The sequence below is a fragment of the Salarias fasciatus genome, chromosome 20 (assembly GCF_902148845.1).
Source record: "Salarias fasciatus chromosome 20, fSalaFa1.1, whole genome shotgun sequence".
NCBI lineage: Eukaryota > Metazoa > Chordata > Actinopteri > Blenniiformes > Blenniidae > Salarias > Salarias fasciatus.
Window position 1 is genome coordinate 23,042,032 of NC_043764.1, and position 20,442 is coordinate 23,062,473.

General features: G+C 42.3%; 2 protein-coding genes across 2 annotated transcripts in view; one reads left to right on the top strand and one right to left on the bottom strand.

Moving 5' to 3' along the window:
- The window catches only part of LOC115408633 (rho-related GTP-binding protein RhoA-D), a 644,285-nt gene that overhangs the window by 204,528 nt on the left and 419,315 nt on the right, over nt 1-20,442 (bottom strand). The gene's annotated exons all lie outside the window — the stretch shown is intronic.
- Nucleotides 654-3,431, top strand: kcna2b (potassium voltage-gated channel, shaker-related subfamily, member 2b). Its single transcript, XM_030119458.1, is given in 4 exon segments — nt 654-748; nt 1,398-2,816; nt 2,818-3,128; nt 3,161-3,431. Coding segments are annotated over 2 exon segments (1,503 nt in total). The 5' UTR covers nt 654-748; nt 1,398-1,514; the 3' UTR covers nt 3,019-3,128; nt 3,161-3,431.

A 20,442-nucleotide genomic window follows, 5' to 3' on the forward strand; every position in this document is an offset into this window, starting at 1 on the left:
AATGAAAAAAAGCAACTAACTCGTGCTTTGCAAATCTACTACAACATTTCCATGTCATGTTTTGACCACCCCAGTGCATGAACCTGGCTGCCGCAGCTCGAACTGATGACACAGTTTTCCACCAGCCCATTAAAAGCGCCATCAGAGGAATGCGTAATGCCATGGAATGGGTCGTGAACGCCAGCCTGCGTCTGGTACGGACGCGCATCGCGGGTGTATTGATATGGATTTTCCCCATCAGAAAGAAAGATGGTGGATTTTACGTGAAGCGATAGAGGCTCAAACAGGTGATTTCGCCTTAAATGAAATCTGCTGAAGCATGGGAGAGAAAGAGAGGAGAGGAGAGAAAAACACACACCGCCTCCTGTGATAAATCTCAGGTTGGAAGATTCACCTTTGCGGCTGCTGCATATTATTCGAAATCAGCAGTTTTAGATCAGCTTGACTCGACCCAAAAAGCACTTTAATCCTGCTTCCTCAACCTGTAGCGCATCCCAGCATGCCTCTGCCGGCCGCCGGGGCTGGGGAGGTGACTCCCGCATCCTCCTCACACCTTGTCCCCTCTCCCACTCCCGCTGCCGCCCTGCTGCAGAGCCCGAGCCGCTGCGGGTGATGCGCGACTGACGGGAGGGACGGGGCTTCCGCCGACCGGACAAAGTTGGGATCGGACACTTCTGCCAGGCCCCTTTTTTTATGCACAGCCAGAGGACGAGCTGCGAACGAGCTCTTCAGCTGTCGCTGCGGACAGGTACGAGATGTCTCATCTTTACGCACGTCCTGCAGCTACAACTTATCTTATATTGTGCGTTGAAATGAGGATTACTGCTGAATGCAAGGTCGTTTTTATTAAATACTCTGCCCAAATGATAACAGTTACGTCATTTTGTGTATCACTTGATATAGTTTTAATTTCATCGATGACTTGATGAAGTTTTCCTCAGCATTAAGTGGAATGTTTTTCATATCACACATACAGGGAGAGGATAACCACCTCCAAGATTGCAGGGAGCACTCAGCATATAATCAGATTTCTCGGTTGTAATTGCACCCTGTGAGAGTGGATACAGTATTACTGGCTGGCATATTGATCCTTCAGCTTGCTCATATAAGAGAGGACTCATAACCCAACACACAGAGACACAATGGAGCCGATGTGCTGAAATGGTTCAAGCCCATGTATGTGATTTTCACTTATTTAGCATTTCAGCAATTTCAATCCGTGAAATATTTTAACTGTGTTATTTTGAATAAACATGTCTGAAAGCCAAAGGGAATATTTAGGTCTTAACTTAAATGTATTAATTGTTTTTATTAAATTTCTTGCCTATAGCATCGAGGCACACGTAGCGTTTGTTGACCGTATTAACATTGCAGCGGTCCTGTGTCCTGTCTTGTAGCTCTCTGCAGGCAGATCCGCCTGCACCTGATCCCACGAGTGTGTGGAGCCTTCATCTCCCCGTGGCCCGCCGTGGCCCCTCTCTGTCTGAAAGCTGCAGGTCCCATCTTGCTCCGCCATGACGGTTGCTACCAGCGACCCCGCGGATGAGGCGGCGGCCCATCCGGGCCAGCCCCATGACCACTACGACCCGGAGCCGGACCACGAGTGCTGCGAGAGGGTCGTCATCAACATCTCAGGCCTGCGTTTCGAGACGCAACTCAAGACGCTGTCCCAGTTTCCGGAGACGCTGCTGGGAGATCCTAAAAAAAGAATGAGATACTTTGATCCTCTCCGGAACGAATACTTTTTTGATCGAAACAGACCGAGTTTTGATGCTATTCTCTATTATTACCAATCCGGGGGACGACTACGTCGGCCGGTTAACGTGACCCTGGACATTTTTTCAGAGGAGATACGGTTTTATGAACTGGGTGAGGAGGCCATGGAGATCTTCAGGGAGGATGAGGGCTTCATCAAGGAAGAGGAGCGGCCTCTGCCAGAGAACGAGTTTCAGAGACAAGTGTGGCTTTTGTTCGAGTACCCAGAGAGCTCTGGTCCGGCCCGCATCATTGCCATCATCTCTGTCATGGTCATTCTCATCTCCATCGTCAGCTTCTGTCTGGAGACGCTGCCAGTTTTCCGAAACGATGACGAGGAGATGTACAATTATCAGTTCCCATCGATGTCCAACGCCACCTCCACCTATGACGGCTCAACTTACTTCACGGATCCTTTCTTCATCGTGGAGACCCTCTGCATCATCTGGTTCTCCTTTGAGTTTCTGGTGAGGTTCTTTGCCTGTCCCAGCAAAGCCGGGTTTTTCGGCAACATCATGAACATCATTGACATTGTGGCCATCATTCCTTACTTCATCACGCTGGGCACGGAGCTGGCGGAGAGGCCGGAGGACAGCCAGGCGGGCCAGCAGGCCATGTCTCTGGCGATCCTCCGTGTCATCCGTCTCGTGAGGGTATTCCGCATCTTCAAACTGTCACGCCACTCCAAGGGACTCCAGATCCTGGGGCAGACTCTGAAGGCCAGCATGCGCGAGCTCGGCCTCCTTATCTTCTTCCTTTTTATCGGCGTCATCCTCTTCTCCAGCGCCGTCTACTTTGCAGAAGCAGATGAGCCAAATTCCCAGTTCAACAGCATCCCCGAGGCCTTTTGGTGGGCAGTGGTTTCCATGACCACCGTGGGCTACGGAGACATGTATCCAACAACAATCGGAGGAAAGATTGTGGGATCCCTGTGCGCGATCGCCGGCGTGCTGACGATCGCCCTGCCCGTGCCTGTCATTGTATCAAACTTCAACTACTTCTACCACAGAGAGACAGAGGGCGAGGAGCAGGCGCAGTATCTCAATATCCCAAGTGTGCCTAAAAGCCGGCTCCGCCGACGACCTGAAGAAGAGCGGCCGCAGCGGCAGCGGATCCACCCTCAGTAAGTCCGATTACGTGGAGATCCAAGAGGCTGTGAATCACAGCACCGAGGACTTCCGACGAGAGGCCGTGAAAACGGGAAACTGCACTCTGACCAACACTAACTATGTAAACATCACTAAGATGCGTACCGATGTATAATGTGTGCAACCGTTGAGGGGTTAACTTCTGCTGGGATCTACGGAAAATGTAGCGGGAGGAATGAAGCCGCGTCTCCCCGTGCCGCTCGGCGCACGGCACCCAGTTTAGGAGTGAAGAGCAGAGCGCTCAGTTTAACTTGGAGGAAGGGTCAATAAACCAGACCTCGGGTTTTCCTACGTATATGGACCTATTAACGCATATTATAGAACTGCCATCTAATTTTGGGACATTGCTAGTGTCTGCATGGAGTTACTGTAGTCTTATCTGTGACAGTAGGTGTCCTGCTTGCAAGAGTAGCCAGATAGTAGCCTAACTATTAATAATCAATATTAACAAAGTAAAGGGACCTGTAGTTTCTTATCTTCTTGCTCAAACTGCAACAGAGAAATTTAATGAAACAATGACTTAGATTAGACACCGGTTTTTTCCCCTGTCTTAATAGATTAAGTAATGTAAGTTATAATAAAAACAAAACATTCTTTCAGCATTCATGAGCAGCATTTACCTGCTGCTCTAACTGCCATTGTCCTGCGCTAGCGGAAGACGGAAGATGGGAGCCGTAAAGATGGGAGTTGAGTAACAGAGAGAAAGAAATGCTGAGCTTTGGATGAGTGCAGGAGTGTCGGTTTCCTCTCTAGACCTCGTCTTGTGGCCTTCTCACTGAGCTCTCCGGTACTTCTGGACCACAACAGCACACCACACTGTTTGCCTGCCATTTCTTCTTGATGAAGTCCAAGTGGATTTACAGTGTGTGTGTCGTGTGTAAACTCTTGCCTTTTCTTCTTAAAGACAATGGAGGTGAAAAAAAAATTCTTTCAAAACAAAGCAAATGTTTGAATTTTACGTATTTCCTTTATTTGAGTTTATTGAAGTTTTTTAGTACTATGATTAAGATTTTTTTTAATGGTCAAAAAACTCAATTCATGAGACATAGAGAATATTTCTTTTGTAGTGTGTGCCTATTTCTCCATGGTCTGGAGTGTATCTTTAGCTGACACAGACTGAGTAAAGCTTGACACCACTGCCGTCCAGTCGCTGTTGCTCTTCTTGACTTCACAGCATTCCGTGTTCGTAGGAATAGACGCAATGAGTTTTAGGAATAAATGGCCACTTTAGGACTAATGGCAGCAAAGTTAACTAGTCTGACGTCCAATTAATGAAGTGTTAAGGAGAACGTTGAACGATGAAACCTAAAATCACAGATTTTCAAAATTTCTATAACCAAAGAAAAATCTCAGTGATCAACTAGAAGTAATACATGTGACTTTGAAGGTCTGTTTAACGTCACACCAGCAATGCCATCTTTGTGTCAGTGAAATCGGAAGCAGCGTCAGCTTTTTGGTCTCCAGATGATTATCAGTCCTGTGGAATCAATTTGACCTAATCAAACTGCTGTGTTGATTAAGCCTCTACTGCCAATATCCCATTTATACTCCCTCCTCCATGCAGTATATCCAAACTAGTAAACTTTGTCTGCCTTAAGAGTAGAAAACAGGGGTCTCAAACTTAAGGTCCGTGGGCCAAAAGTGGCCTGCAAGAGGCTCAAATGCAGCCAGAAAACAATAAGGAAATTGTAAGAATTGCAATGAAACCATCAACTTTTTTAAAGAGTTTTCTTAAAGGGTTACTTCAACATTTTGGCAAATTGGCCCATTTAGCGCAATTCCTTAGTCATTTCAAACAGCATACTTACTTTTTTTGTGAGGGCGAGCTAATGTTTATCCAGAGGTGAGTCGGGGAAGGTTTTCGGGACGACACAATGGAAGTGTATGGTATTTTTGCTTCCCCTCGTCAAACTCATCAAATACAAAATCCAACAACCCCAAAACACTTTGGTGGACACGTTATAATCTGCACATTCACTATGCTGTGAAATATTAATGCAAAAAATTATGAGATTGAGTTGTTTTTGCGAAGATTGCTAAGACGGAACTAATTACTAAATATGGCGTCTGGGTGTAGTGATTTCAAAAGAAAAAGTAGTTCCCAGTATTTGCTTCAATGTCGTAACGCCACAATATTATTTGTTGGTGTTCCAAAGCATAGTGAATGTGCGGATTACAACGTGTCTACCAAAGTGTTTTGGGGTTGTTGGATTTTGTATTTGATGAGTTTGACGAGAGGAAGCAAAATACCATCCACTTCCATTGTGTCCGTCCCGAAAACCTTCCCCGACTCACCTCTGAATGAACAACAGCTCGCCCTCACAAAAAAGTAAGTATGCTGTTCGAAATGACTAAGGAATTGCGCTAAATGGGCCAATTTGCCAAAATGTTGAAGTATCGCTTTAGGAACAGCAAAAAAATCATAATGTTGAGAGTCAAGCTAGCTCTCTCATTGCTAGCAGACTAGCATCGTTAAAAACATGCATGTGGAAGCAAAATGCAGAGGGTTTTTATTTTTAAAGTATCTTTAGAATTGGGTTCATGTTGCCATTTTAGTCATTTTCATTACTAATTGCAAAACATTTGTCAAAAATAGACTTTTTCAAAACTTACTGTCATTTCTACAACAGAGAAAAACTTGCAAGTTAAAACTGAAAGGCTCCGCTATTTTACCTGCCTGGCCCACGGACTGAAATAAGTGCGACACCCCGATATAACACTACAATATTTTTTCTGTTGTTTTTACTGTTTGCCAACAGTTGGCACTCTGTATTTTTGGTTGTACAAGTTGTAGATATTTTAATTTCTGTGTATTTATGATTTAGTTGTGTTAGATTTTGTACTTCAGTAATTCCAGCAGTCATTCCATTGGTCCACTTTACTGGGGATGCCCGTCCCTCTCTTTCTGCTATTCTGCTTTTGTAGAGCTGCATGTCCTTTAAGCTCGTCAGTGTAGCATGCATTAGTATGGATCATCGTTAACCAGAAAACATGGCCTGACTGTATTCCTGTGTCTAGATGTGTGCAGAAGTCCTGATGCAGAGAGGGTTGTGAGTTTATGAGAAGAAGACGTGTTTTGCTGTTTGAGGAAAACAGAGGCGGCAGGAGTGTGTAGGAGGAGCAGGGAAGGTTTGGAACAAAAACACAACACGATGAGACGCAAAGTTTGATGTTTCACTGACTCCAGATCAGGGATTCCTGTCGTCTCTCGTCTCCTGCCGTCACAACCCAGTTAGCCGTGTCTCATAATGAAAGCAGAACCGCGGCTGCTATCTGCCTGTCAGCCCCCACGGACGCGTGCAGATTCAGAGACGGTCAGTCGGAGTTTTTGCTCAACCAAGTGTGTCATAATACGCCAAGGAATTGTCCGAGCAACCCCTATAAGTCCATCACACTGACTGCGAGGCGTAGCTGTGCAGCGGGGAGAGAAGCCATCGCAGATTGTGACTTACAGTCTAATCACAACGTTTGCTTCAACTCAGCAAACTGTTTACAGCATGTTTACCGTCCTGTGGCTTCTCCACACACACACAGGTGCGACGTTGAGCTTTTTGGGTTTGACTTATGGGAGAAGTCCAGCCGTCACTGACTGGGAATTAAGGTGGAAAAGGATGACAAGTGATAATGCCAGTGGAATAAACACTGCTCACAACTTCCTTTGCTTTCCCTCTGATGTAAACATGTTTCTCTAAACTGTTCTTGTGCACTGGAACGCCGGCGTCTCTTTAAGCCTGACCCGGGCCGCCGTCTTTTATCAATGCATGCCGAACTGACAAAACACTCCTGGAGAAACCCACGGGACGGCGGCACACACACACACACACACGCAAACACACAAACTGCCTGTATTCTACAGTATTCTGTATGGACTTCAACTCGCTGCTGATGCGTTTACAGACCTGTAGCCATGTACATGTATCCGAGTGTTACAGCTGCTTTCAATGATGTCTTAAACTGCCTAAAGCTTCAGCTTTAAAACGAGCTTCTGCCATGTATAGATTTCTGTAGCAGGGAGTCACGGTGTATGCTTGCTGAACTAACTTATGAAAAGAAAGTTGTATAGAAGGTTAGCAAACTCCACGGACAGAAAAACAAACAAACAAGCATAAAGTAGGAATTCCAAAAAGATGGTATAGTTTCTATAACCGGTGTATGTCTCTGTACAATCAATGTGTTGTTTGTTTGTTTGTTTGTTTTTTTAAATGATGATTTTCTATTTGAAAGTGATTGTCGGTTCACCTGATGAAGATCAGGGACTGAGGTCTGAAGAGACTCACATGCAGGCCGTGGTCAACAGAATCAGTGTATTTATACCCATGTACCCACAGAGAACCATTTCAGTCACAAATGTGCAAATGGAATCAATTAGATCTTCACACCATACTGTACTGTTGTCTCTTCTGATGGTGGTCTGTACTCAGATATCTGTGTAATGATTGTTTTTCTCACCCAATTTGGAAAAGAATCAAACAGTGTATTGTTACCTTATTTTCCATTCCTCTTTGCAAGGACTTCTGATGGATGGTGACTGATGACCGATTTGAGACTCTTGTAAATTATAAGCTATTATCGATAATGTTAGTCTCAGTTATATCAACAATAATAATACTAATGTCTTTATGATAACCTCAAGCTACTGTTGTTTGTCTGATGTAAACCATGCTGTCTTAGGATGATGCTGAAATTGCATTACAACCTCAACATTGTGAATGTGTTTTTTGTTGGGTTTCTTTCTTACATTTTTATACACGGTTGCGTCAAAATGGGTAAAATATTCAAAATATTCTGATTCAAAGCCACTTGTGTGAATGAAGTGTGCAAAAAAATGTTAATCTTTTTTAAATTTTGAGACAGAAGGTTCAACCGTTTGACACTTCACAAGGAACTCAAGTGTGTTTAAAGTCAGAGTTTTGACTCTGAGGTGTTGGGTGATATTTCTATAATTCGTAACTTTAAATTCACTGTAGACACTTTGTGAGATGCCAATCACACAATCGTATTTCTTTCCAAGTGGAATAAAACTGATCACGTTCACACATAAGTGACCATTTCAGGCCAAATTAAAATTCTTAACATCATCATGACTGCAAACCACTGTCCTACAATACAATGTATAGACAAAATGTGACTGACAGTCTAATTGGGTGTGTATTTAAAAAAAGAGTTAGTGTACGTTGCATTAATTTCAGTTTTTAAGTAAACAAATGCAATGATCACTTGCACTAACTGGAAAGGCTCTATGAAAGCAAATGGCCCAGAAATGCAGCATCAAAATCTCAGTGTTCAGCACTATCAGACTATTTTCACACTATCAGAGATATTTTCTTCCTATATTATAAGATTTTATTTCAAATCTTCTTTCCTAGTGTGGAAAAAAGGAGAGATGCACAAGTTGCAAACACAGTCATTAAAAGGGTTCATAAAAAAGATCTCATGCCCATCGCAGGAGGTGAATCTCAATCTTGGATCAGCCTTCACCTCCTAGATTGTTTTGTGTTTTGCTTTTCCCCTTAAGTGAATCTTATGCTCTCTGTGGATTACCCAGAAAGCAAAGTGGCCTATTTATAAAACCAGAGAGAGAGAGAGAGAGAGAGAGAGAGAGAGAGTGAGAGAGAGAGAGAGAGAGAGAGAGAGAGAGAGAGAGAGAGAGGGGGAGCACAAGGCTGTTGACTTCAGGTTCAACATGAAGTATAAGAAGTACATCACTCCTTGTGCCTGAGTGGAGTCGCACACTGTCCCTACTCGCTGTTTATGTATCTTCACATTGTTTTTTTGTTTTTTTTTGTTATTTTTCCACCCCTCTGCTCTCATCAGAGCTGCTCCAGCCTTTTTCTCGCCTCCCCTCTCTCCGATTCGCCCCTCTCACATTTCATTTCCCACACATTTTCTCCGGTGTCCGTCTCCCGCCGGCAGCTCTGAGCTGCAGAGTAATGCACGGTGGGTGATGTGATTCTCCTCCCAGACATATATTAGGATGAGTCTAATGCTCCCTGTGGAAGTCTCCGCTCACCGGATTCCGGTATGTCAGCCAAGGACAGCAGCTTTCAAGCCAACTGATCGGTACTTTCCACTGGTGGCTGTCTGATCGGCTACGTATCAAATAACACTTTTTTTTCTTCCACAAATTCCCCTTAAAATCAGCCTCTACTCCAGACGTATCACATGTCTGTGGTCCGTCCCGTCCTGGCATGACTGTGACAGGCCCTGGTGTGCCTTTGTCCTTGGCGACGCCTTCAGTCAGTTTAATTTACATCTAATTTAGTGACCTCCTCAAGAAAATAATCAAAGAGCCTGCTGCCAGTATGTCCCCCCCCCCCACTTTCTTTCCTATTGCCTGTCACTTTCATTTACATGAGTGCACTTGTGTCTGCATGTCATATGAGGCAATACCCAATAAGTCCAGCCAGTGCCCGGCATGCTGGGAACGTTCGCCCATTGTGGCGCGAGTTGATTTATAACCTAATACACGCCGCCCTTAATAGCCTGTCAACTCAAACTTTCTTTATAGAGCAGGAGGAGCGGCGTGCACGTGTGTATGTGTGTGTGTGTGTGTGTGTGTGTGTGTGTGTGTGTGGAGGAGGGGAAGCCCCCTCTTTCACCTCTGCTGTCTGTACAGTAAAAACCCTTCACATGCGCCTTCTTTGTTTGTGTTCACTGCGTCGGCAAAGCACAGTGTGCGCCATGAACTTCATCACATCACCAACAACGAACCACACAAACAAAACCAGTCATCTTATATTGTTAGAAAAGGTCAGACATGCCAATGCAGAGGATTGTACCAGAGGTGAGGAACGAGAAAGCTATTATATTCTCAGAAATGAGAAGGTGGACGCATGAGAGGAAAATGATGCCGCTGGGGAGCTCGGCTTGTCAATGAGTTTAATGAGCTGAATTGATTTACAGGTTTGGCCTACATTGTGTAGGCTGCTCTGAATCTGCTTACAGACCAACACGGCAATATGAGAAAGAGTTTCAAGTGACGTGACCAAGGAAAAAGCTGAAAATGATGAGGATGATGATCGAATGTGGTCATTGAATTCTTTATTTAATCTGATTTCTGCAGCTGCCCTGCAGTGGCACCACTTGGTTTAATGTACGGTTTATGTGATGAAATGAGATCCTCCCAAAAGAATTAATGAAATATAAAGGGATTTTTTGATAATTTGTGCCACCTTTCTTCAAAAGAAGATGAATTATCTGGACTTTAAGAAGGAAAACAAGCAAATATAAATGGTTTGAATAGTGAAATGTAGACATGTGCTCCATAGTGGTCGAACAACAGGAGGTAATCTGCACAAAGACAGACAGATTCCTCTGTACAACCTCTGAATCTGTACAGGAACAACATTAACATCGGTGAACAACTGTCATGAAAACATTTTCCAGCGGCTTAACAGGAAAAAAAAAACAGCATGGCAGCTTAAAAAGTTACTGCTTCTCCCAAGGATTAAACCAGCCTGGACACACACACAACTTCCCTCTTGGACTGTTTAACACTGAAACTGTGACATCTGAACTTGATTACTGTGAAAAAAAAAGTTTTTTCTGTCAATCAACTAATCGCAGTTTTCCATTTTACTGCCTGCACACAGTAAAGCCTTCACTCTTCACAGCCATAAACTTGAAATCACTCGTTCTGCCCCCTTGTGTCCAGAAAGAGTCACAACAAAGTTGAAGTCAAACCAGTGTGAGGGTTTGTGTGTGTGTGTGAGAGAGAGTTTGTGTTTGGCCTAAAGCAAAATTATACAGAAAATTTTAAGTTTGACAATGTTTCATCACCAAATGTCAAAATGAATACTATTTTACTCTACTTTACTGTGATATATGTTGGTTAGAGAGCACTAACCACTGCTCCACCGTGCAGCCTAGAGAACAGCTTGATCAATAAAAAAGTCTCCAGGACCAATGGTCACTTTTCAAAGCCTCTTTTCATGAGCGTCCTGTAAGCGGTTAGAACCAAGTCCTTAAAATAGGTTTAAAAGTTCAGTCTGGCATGCGTGAAATTATTTAAAACTAAAGCAAAGTATATTGTAAAGCATTTTGTATTTCATAGAGGAAAATCTGCAGTCCGACATGAATCCAGATGATAAATTACAATAAAGACGTTCTTCAATCAGGCTCTCAAACCATTGTTCTCAACACCACTAAATAACTGTTTGATTTATTCGACAAATGGTGCAATAAACTAATTTAGAAAAGTAAGCAGATATTTTTCCCTGAGTTGAGTTCTCGGATATCTGCTACATTTCAGAGTAAAGCAGCAAGTTTTCAGTGTGTGTGTGTGTGTGGACGTCTGTGCAAGAGTGTGTTTCAAAGCCCAATAATAGGAGAAAAGCAAATGATGTCTCCTTCCCCTCCGTGTCTCCGTACCTCCACAGACTCATTGCTCACAGACGAGATATGGGGGGCTTAAAATATCCCACCTGCATGAATAATTCATGGCTCAGAAACCAAGCTCTACAATCCCCCCTCCGCCTCTGGTTCCCGGGTCTCTTCTGGTTCTGTCGCTTTCTGCACACACACACACACACACACACACACACACACACACACACACACACACACACACACACACACACACACACACAAACACCCACATAATTGTTTTTTATACATCCCATTGTATTGATCAAGCATGCATCTGAAATGGATCGCATAATGGAGCTCTGATTGGAGAGCATTAGCAGTCAATGGTTACTTTGCTTTGGTAATTGCTCCCCGACGTGAAGAGTTCTTTGGCTCGCTCCATCTGGCTGATGTCCGCCTCTTTCTTTTTCTTTTAATGTCAGTATTTATCGCTACGTCCCATTTAATGGATCGGGCACAGGGAGGAGAACTCTGAGACTTTTCACCTGAATCATTGTTCACTTCTTATCAGCTCCTCGCCAGGAGGAGGAGGCCTGAAACCCCATCACTCTCCCCGGATGAGAAAAATCACCTGCTACCTTAAAGGGAGGGCAAAAGCATTAACAAGTCATTTAATTGGCTTGATAAGAAATTAAATTATTCACAACAACCCTAGAAGACCTCCGCCTGTTCCAGTCACTCCCTCCTCTGTCTGCTTGTGTCTGGATTGCTCTCGTTGACCTATTTTTATGACTGTAAAGTGAAATCAGAGTGTTGGTGATAGTTGGCCGAGAGGTCAGAGGTCAAGCTGTGGCAGCTGCTCCGAGTGAGTGTTGTTCAGGTTAGCTATTAATAGGAGGAGTTAAATTTCCTTTAGGAGGACAATGAAGGAAAAACTTCACTTGGAAACAGTTTTGAAAGAGGAAAAATAGAAGAGTGAGAGTGAAACAAGAGATGTTTCCTGCAACAACACTGAATGTTGACTGATTGTAACTCATGTAACTGTGTAATTCTGATTTATCATTAAGCTAGTAATCCTAAACTGATACAGTCGCAGACAGATTGTAGGCTTTATCTTTCAAACGCGCCATCGTCTTAAAAAAAAAAAAAAGAAGATGCAGAGAGCAGTTCCGGCGCTGGCCTGCAGAGGGACACCTCCCCTCACTGAGCCAGGAGCTTTCCTCCAGCCTCAGGCTGTGATGAGGGCCAGAGGTCAGTCTGTGGGAGAGGCTGCGCCAGACACATCCATCCAGAGGGATGATGGGAGGTTAACGTTACAGCAGCCAATGCAGAGAATCGATGGAGTTTAACCACAGGGAGGGTCGTTACAGCTCATCCACAACACACGAGCGGAGTCTGAATATATAGAGAAACCAGTGGTGCAGGCAGGAAGGAAGGAGAAAAAAGAGTGAATGTATGACCAGAAACAAAGCTTCTGTCATCTCCTGTCATCCAGCTACCAGTCAAAGAAGAACAATATGAAGAAATGTAATTTTACAATATTGATCAGTCCAGATGTCAAACATCTGGACAGCAACAGGCCCACGATCCAGTCAGCCAAACCGCAGAGCAGATTCAAATTAATATCAAAGAAAAAAACTCATTAAAAGAATACAAATCTTAAGTGGACTCAACACTAAGCAGTGATGTTGCCATGAAAGACAGCAATACCTTAACATCCCACTGTATGTAAACATAATTATATTTGGTTTTGTGTTGAGATTTTAGTCATTTCAGAATAAAATAAAGTCATTCTCATTACATCACAGAGAAGAAAAACTTTAGAGTTGAAATTCAAAGGTTATTATGGCACTATTTGACCAGTCCGGTCGACTCCAGATGTGAATGAACGAGAATATATTTGTCTCCCCATTTTACTCAGTGCTGTCTTTATTTAAGTCATGCACTGTGGCCAGCATTTACACACAGGCAACAAACACTACTGACACTTTATCATTATGTATGGGTGTGTCTCTACTTTTCAGATATGTTATAGATATTTTTTCCCAAAAATATTTGTTATATGTAATTTTTTTTGTTTTTAATTGACTGTATTTTGGAAAAATATGCGTATTTTATGTAGTTTTAAGATTAAAAAAAAACAAAGGGAGAAAGGCAGATATGATGCAGTCAGGATAGACAAGAGGATGTCAGAATAAATCTCTCTCTCTCTCTCTCTCTCTCTCTCTCTCTCTCTCTCTCTCTCTCTCTCTCTCTCTCTCTCTCTCTCTCTCTCTCTCTCTCTCTCTCTCTCTCTCTCTCTCTCCTCCCTTAAAGTGACAGCTTTGTTTTGGGGACGAAGAGAAGCAGGGATTTCACGGGGGACAAGGGTAGGGGAATTGGCCAAATTAAACGTAACCATGTCGTCGCTGTTATATCACTGGCACATCTGTCCCCGGGGAGTCTGGCCGGGACGCCTCTGCGGTGCGTGCGTGCGCCGCGGTCCGTGCGCAGTGCGCGGTGTCCCCGGTGCGCGCTGAGCTGAGCCATGCCTCCGGCGCGGCCCGGAGTCCCAAACTTTCCCCCAGCAGAGCCTCCAAGTTCGCTGAATCGACTCGAACAATGAAGGTAAGAAACTTCAGTGTTTGTCTCGTGCAACAGGTCGGGATGTGCTTTCCGTGTTCATCAGCCGCGAGACATTTCAGCTCCAATCTAATCACCTGTTGTCGTTTTATATTTATAATTGAACCATACATTTCATTAAATGTCGATTACTTTATAGAATAATTCATCAATTTGAACATGCAGCATGGAAGAACGTCTTTTGTCCATTGAGAGGACATGTGCAGATGTGTCCAACTCACTTCGTCGCTTTTATGATTTCTGTCTTGGGAAACAGGCCTGCTATTGCTTTCACCAGTTCTGACATGGACCTCAATATGTATAATTTTTGCCATTGTTTTCTATAAAGCGAGTGATGAGTTATCACAGTTAAAAAGAATGGTGATCATATTTCTATTTATTATCTGTCCTGAAGAAATTGCCTGTCTTACTCAAAATCATATTCACAATGCACATTAACCTTATCTCAAAAGTCCACCCACTGTTTAATTGACTTTAATCGATTCAGCTACCACTTTAATACAGTCATAGGTCACATTTTGGTTCCGATTCAAGATTAGCTGTCAAATCTACAATAATCGGTTTGGATGCAACCTGAGATTCAGTGATATGTAACAGAGCGCCGGACCAGATGGCCATCATATTTTGCCAGTCTGGATCTGGCACAAAAAGGGCTTCTAAAAAATAATGCAATATTTCTGTAAATGAGACGGGTTTAATCCCCACTGTGGAGGAGGAGGAGGAGGTGAGGTGAGGGGCCTGAGGGTGTGCAAATGTCTGATACTTGTTCAGCTTTTTAAGGCCCGCTTTGTGATGTTGCTGGATGCAACAGTTAAAAACATAGTGTTATAATGTTAAGAAACAGTATGCAGGATTCTATGAGTTAATTTTTATTGATATATAATCTGGAAATTAAGTTAAATAAGGGCAGCTAGCCTCTGAGAAGAAAAGCCCATTATACATATAAAATATCTTGTCTCATGTTGTTTCAGAAAAAAATATTTATTTAAGAATACAAATGAACAGAAGTACGTGAGTTACAATCAGCGTAATCATATATTAACATTACAGTACGGTAACATTATCCCAGTGTTTGAAAGGCAAAGATCTGGTAATTGTATCTATTTTCTGGGAGGAATCCTGACTCCTTTCCCAGGTATTTGTGTATTTTGATGCTCGCTGAGCGCCTGACACATAGACGATGTATTAACTCCTCTGTGACCTTTTAATCAGTCTGCTTATTTGTCTGAGTGAAAGAATGTACTCGCCACTGTACCTTGTTAAGTCTGTATAATTGCTTTTCCAGCTATGTGCAGTGTTAAGACAGGAAGTTTTTAACTTATTAGGAAGTGATTTTGGCCGTGCGTAGTTGTGTGTGTGTGTGTGTGTGTGTGTGTGTGTGTGTGTGTGTGTGTGTGTGTGTGAGCCCTGTCAAAGCGCCAGAGGAGGATTTTGGCCCCAGCTGCTGTGCGCTGACACTTGGCCTTGAGCCTGCCGACACACCCCTGTCAGCATCAGCAGCTTCCATCTCCCGACTGCCTCGCGGACGCCACACTCCGACCAATCTGCTCCAGACATATGGAGCGAATACCGTGAACACGGGGACGCCGAAAAGTTCCTCTGAAGTTTTTTTTTTTTTTTTTCTTAATCTTTCTTTAGTTTTCAGTATGTGTTGACAAACAGACTGAACCACTGAATGTGATGTTTAATAAATGTAGGCAGAGTTAAGCTTTAGGTAATGCTTAATCTACACTTTCTTAAGGATTAATCTTATTTAATCAGCGACAACATGGCACGACACACTGCTTTAATTCCTTAGTTTTCACGTCACTCACATTTATGGGGGAAAAATTTCAGCCATACTACAGATTAAGAAACAGAGGCGATACGTGCTTCATCTAAATAACTACATATTTCTATTAGACCTCTCATATGATCATTTATATATCTTATAATATGTTAAACACATGTGAAAGGATGCTTTTGAAACGCAGACACACGTGCTGTCGCTCCCCTCCTACAGTGAATGCAGCAGGACTGCTGCACACTCCAGGTTCATTTAGGGTCCCTGTTGAACCGTTTTTTAAGTCGGCGCTTGGCTCTGGTGATGAGAAGTGCATTACCAAATGGATATTTCTAATTCTGGACCTGTGTAATTCACATTTCAGCGTATGATTGAAAAGCTCACAAAAGAAGGACAGGGTTGATTAAAAACAATCTGTTATTCAGGAAATGGTTCGACGGTGGCAAATGTATCCTCAATTTATATCTTTTTTCACAGGCTGGCAGCGCGTTCACAAATAGTTTAATGCAGAATAGAAATGATTACGCTTCTGCACTCCCACGTATGAAAGAAATCTTCAAAACGAAGACTAGAAATAGAAATGGGAAGAATATCGCTTCCTCAAATCCATCTGTAATGTTAGTTTACACTCTGTGGAAGCATGAATTCATTCAGTGTTACATTACAAAGTGAGGAAATCAGATCATTTCAGTAGAACTTCAAAGTTGTTTTCTATTATTTCTTAAAATGTCAAGAAAATACTCAATTATTGATACATTTTGTCTTTGAAAAATGTAAAATTCACCACATACTGAAGGTATTCTCAATCCAGAATACAAACTTTGCCTCAAGCATTTTGAAGATGATGTAGATGAATTAGCCACAACATTATGACCACCGAGCACTCAGGTGAAGAGTATCTTATCTCAGAACTGTGAGTGAAGGTGGATATATTCGGCAGCGAGCGAGCATTTTGTCCTCAAAACTGAACCGTTTGAAGCAGGAATAACACTTTGATGGCTCAGTCTGTCAGGGAAATGTAATTATTCTGTGGGCCAACCACAAAAAAAGACACAAAAACTATTTCTGGTTTTATTTAAATTTCATTTATGTTTAATGGCTTCAGAATTAGAAAAAAAAGTGCAAATACTGAGTATTTTTTTTTATCAGGATAACTTCAACTTTCCACATGTGGCAGGTGTTGAGACGTTCATGTTTTCAATAGGTCAGAATGAGCAGCATACATACTAGAATCTTTATTTCTCTGCTGTCTGCTTGGTTTTGTTCGACATAAGTCTTGTAGAATTAAACAACATCAGGACAGGACAGGGGCAAAAGGTCAACCTAAGAGCTCAAATTGTAAAAAAAAAAATGCATTAAGCTACTGTGTGGGCGTGTTGCTGAAACCAGAGCGCTCTTTACGTCCCATGTTGGATGAACTTTAGTGTTAGCACGTGGATTTTGTGAAAAGTAGTGTCTCAGAATTTAAACGTGTGTATTCCGTCCGGCGGGCGGAAATCTCCCAAGTTTAATGTATAACTCAGGCAGCATTATAGATTTCTATTCTACGTGTGTGTGTGTGTGTGTGTGTGTGTGTGTGCTCTTTTTGTGTTTGTGTGCCAATCTGTTATGCCTTGCTGGTATCTGTGTTGATCTGACAGAAGAGATCCCTCGGCTTATAGCACTGAGCTGCCCAGCCTGCATTAATCTGCTTAATAGGGTCAAAACTCTGATCCAAAAATACCAGCTCCGCCGAGCGAGCCCTCGCACCGCCCGAGACCCCCGCCACATCGCAGGACACACACACAGGGCCCAACATGCAAGGTCAGACCAGTAGACCTTTTTATTTCATGCTGTTTTTCACCAGTTTCATTGTATCAAAATCAACTTGGTTTGGGTTTTTATCAGCACGTCCTGTGATCCGCAACAACTTTACATGGCTGTAGTCAAGCAAAAAATAAACTGAGTGGAAAAATGCAGCTTTATTATTGTATTATATTGTTATTTCAATAATCAAAGCTGGACTGTGGCTGTCCCGTTGTCATTCAGATCAAATCAAATGGTTAATAGTGCTCTTATCTACTAACATTTATGCAATTTGATCATCTGTTTTGATTAATAAAACATCTTAACATAATCAGATACCTTAAAAAAACTGAAGATTCTCTGCAAGTTGGCTGCACAAGAGTCATTCACATATCATATCTTTAAAAAAATGGAACATCTATGTGAGGATGCAGTTATTATTGACTTAAAATGACATATTCCCTGCGCCCAAAAGGAAAAAAAGCAACTAATATTCCATTTTATATGCTGTTTGTATAAAAATTACCTACAATTTTCACTTTTTGAATCAATCTCTTTTGTCATTCATTAAAATCTTTAGAATAATAATTTGAGAAGAAATAGTTTTCCATTGATTTAGCAATGCTAAAATTAGTTTATTTTGCATTTAAAAAAAAGCTTAAGATTTGAGGAAAATCATTTATTTGGATAATTTGAAAAGCAGCCAAGCTATTTTTGCTTAAAACCCTCCTTTTAGTGTCACAACCTTCTTGTGAAAACCATAAAAAGAACAATTTACATGCAGGAGAGTATTGGGAGAGTGATATGAAGCAGCACAGAGACGAAGTGTCGTAGTTTTATTCATTTTACTACATGTGGAAATTGGAAACACAACGACCGACGTTGTTCTGGCTCATAGAGTCTTCTCTGTGTTTCCGGGACAGATAATAGGTTTCACTAAATACACATTATTTTGCACTTTAACTTAAATATTCACCATAGACATATTTCTTACTAGCCGGCCAGCAAAGGGTCAGCTTGTACTTAAGCTAGATCCGCTTGAACATCTGTTCATGTTTACACATGTGAAAAAAAAAAAAAAAAAAAAAAAAAAACCCAAAGGCTGTGGAAGCTTAAAATGTACAGCTCTGGGCTGCTCTCGTTACCATATTTCCCGATGCACGTCTCCATATTGCCATGGATGCATCCGGACCGCCCCCCGTCTGTGCGGGGCTTGGCCGTGTTGGTGAGGATCACAGCATCTCATCCAGCGGGGGTTGTTATCCCGCCGTGGCTCCCCAGGTATTAATAGCTTTGACCAGAATAGTTGCAGCAGCACCGACTGGCCCGGGCCCCACATGACACCCCCGTTTTCTGCTGTCCCGTCACAAGTCAAGGGCACTTTGCCTTGATTGTTCTTAACCAGTGTACTTGCATAACAAAATAACAGAGTCGCTAAATAACTGTATGTGTTTGTTTTTTGGACTATATTGTTAGAGAATCTGTGGAGAAGACATAGAGCAAACATGCAGACATCTTAAATATGATGCAGACATGCATTATGAAGTAATCATATTTATTAAATATTAAAATCATAGAAGTTTTATTAATGTTTCAGGCAAACACTTTGACCATTTTTTGCACTGGATGTGAAAACCAGTTCAGTTTGTTTTGCTTTGCTTTAGCTTTTTGGAAAATTCTGGTAGAATTAGTTAATCAATTCTTCTTACTATTATTTTTTTCTATTTAAAAAAATTACAATGAAAGAAATAACTTAGATATATTGTGACATTTGGAAACATATGCTCGTGCAGTGATAAAGAGACAAAGCCACTAAGATACTAACATACAGTTGCAGACAAACTTTCCATCATTAATGAAACGATGTGAAACTGCAATAAAACTATTAGAAGCAGAAGGAGACATGTCGACCACCCAGCGTTGACGCAGTAGTTGTTCACACATACTCTTGAAATTGTACAAGCGGATTTTTGACCTTTGTGTGCAAATATATTTTTACAGAGTGACGACAGGAAGGTATGGCGACCTGTGGCAGAAGGTCGCTTTGTTTAGTGCGACTTTAGATCATCTATAGCTTCTGTGGTTTCTCCTTAATACCCGGGGAGCTTTTCTATTCTAATAGTGGAACGTATTAGAAGAATATGAGAGTGTTTAATGATACGTTATCTGAATGTGTGCGGCTTTGAAAGAGATTCAAGTTAAAGAGAGCGTTTCAGAAAAAGATAATGAAGGAGTTCTGCTGAGGAAGACAGCAGCTCTGGATCCTCTCCCACCCTCCTCTCCACTGAGTCGTGTTGAACAGGTTAGCGGAGGTGTTGGAGCTCAATAATTGATTGTAATACTGTAAATAGCTCAGTTATGGATACGATCTTTCTGTAAGAGTAAGTGAGTCAAGCATGGAGAAATCGGATCATCTAATCACACCGTTCCAGTCTGCGAAGCCTTGAGCACCTCACTGAGATCATTCACACACACACATACAGGCTCGCACACACACATGCACGCACAGACACACACACATGCACGCACACACATAGTCTGATTATAAAATGGAATCAAACTTCCTGATGACTTTTCTTCCAGCTGTTTTCTTTATATTGTTCTTTTGTTCCGTTGTACTTGCCCGCCTGTGTCAGTGTGTGTGTGTGTGTTCACGTTCGTGCAGGAGACTTTTTTGCCGCAGCTCGAGTTTCGACCGCAGCGTAAGGTTACCTGACGCTCTCCGTCGTAGATTAGTCGTCCTGATCCCCATTGAGAAGGAAGCAGAGAGCAGCAGCAGTGAAAAAGCTGTTTTATAGATTATTAAACACACATCTGAAAGCTTTTTTTATGAGAGGAAGGTAAGAAAGTGTGTCTTGTACTAATGTCTCATTCTGTCTGTTAGCCTCTTTGAGAATCTTTATGGGGCAGTTAAATTGTACTTTTACAATTGTATGTTTTTCTGCTGTAATGTAATTATTTCAGCATTACTTTCTGTTGTGGACAGGCGGACTGTTGTCATGGCTACGCAGATTTAGATTGAGAAGTTCCACGACTTCAAGC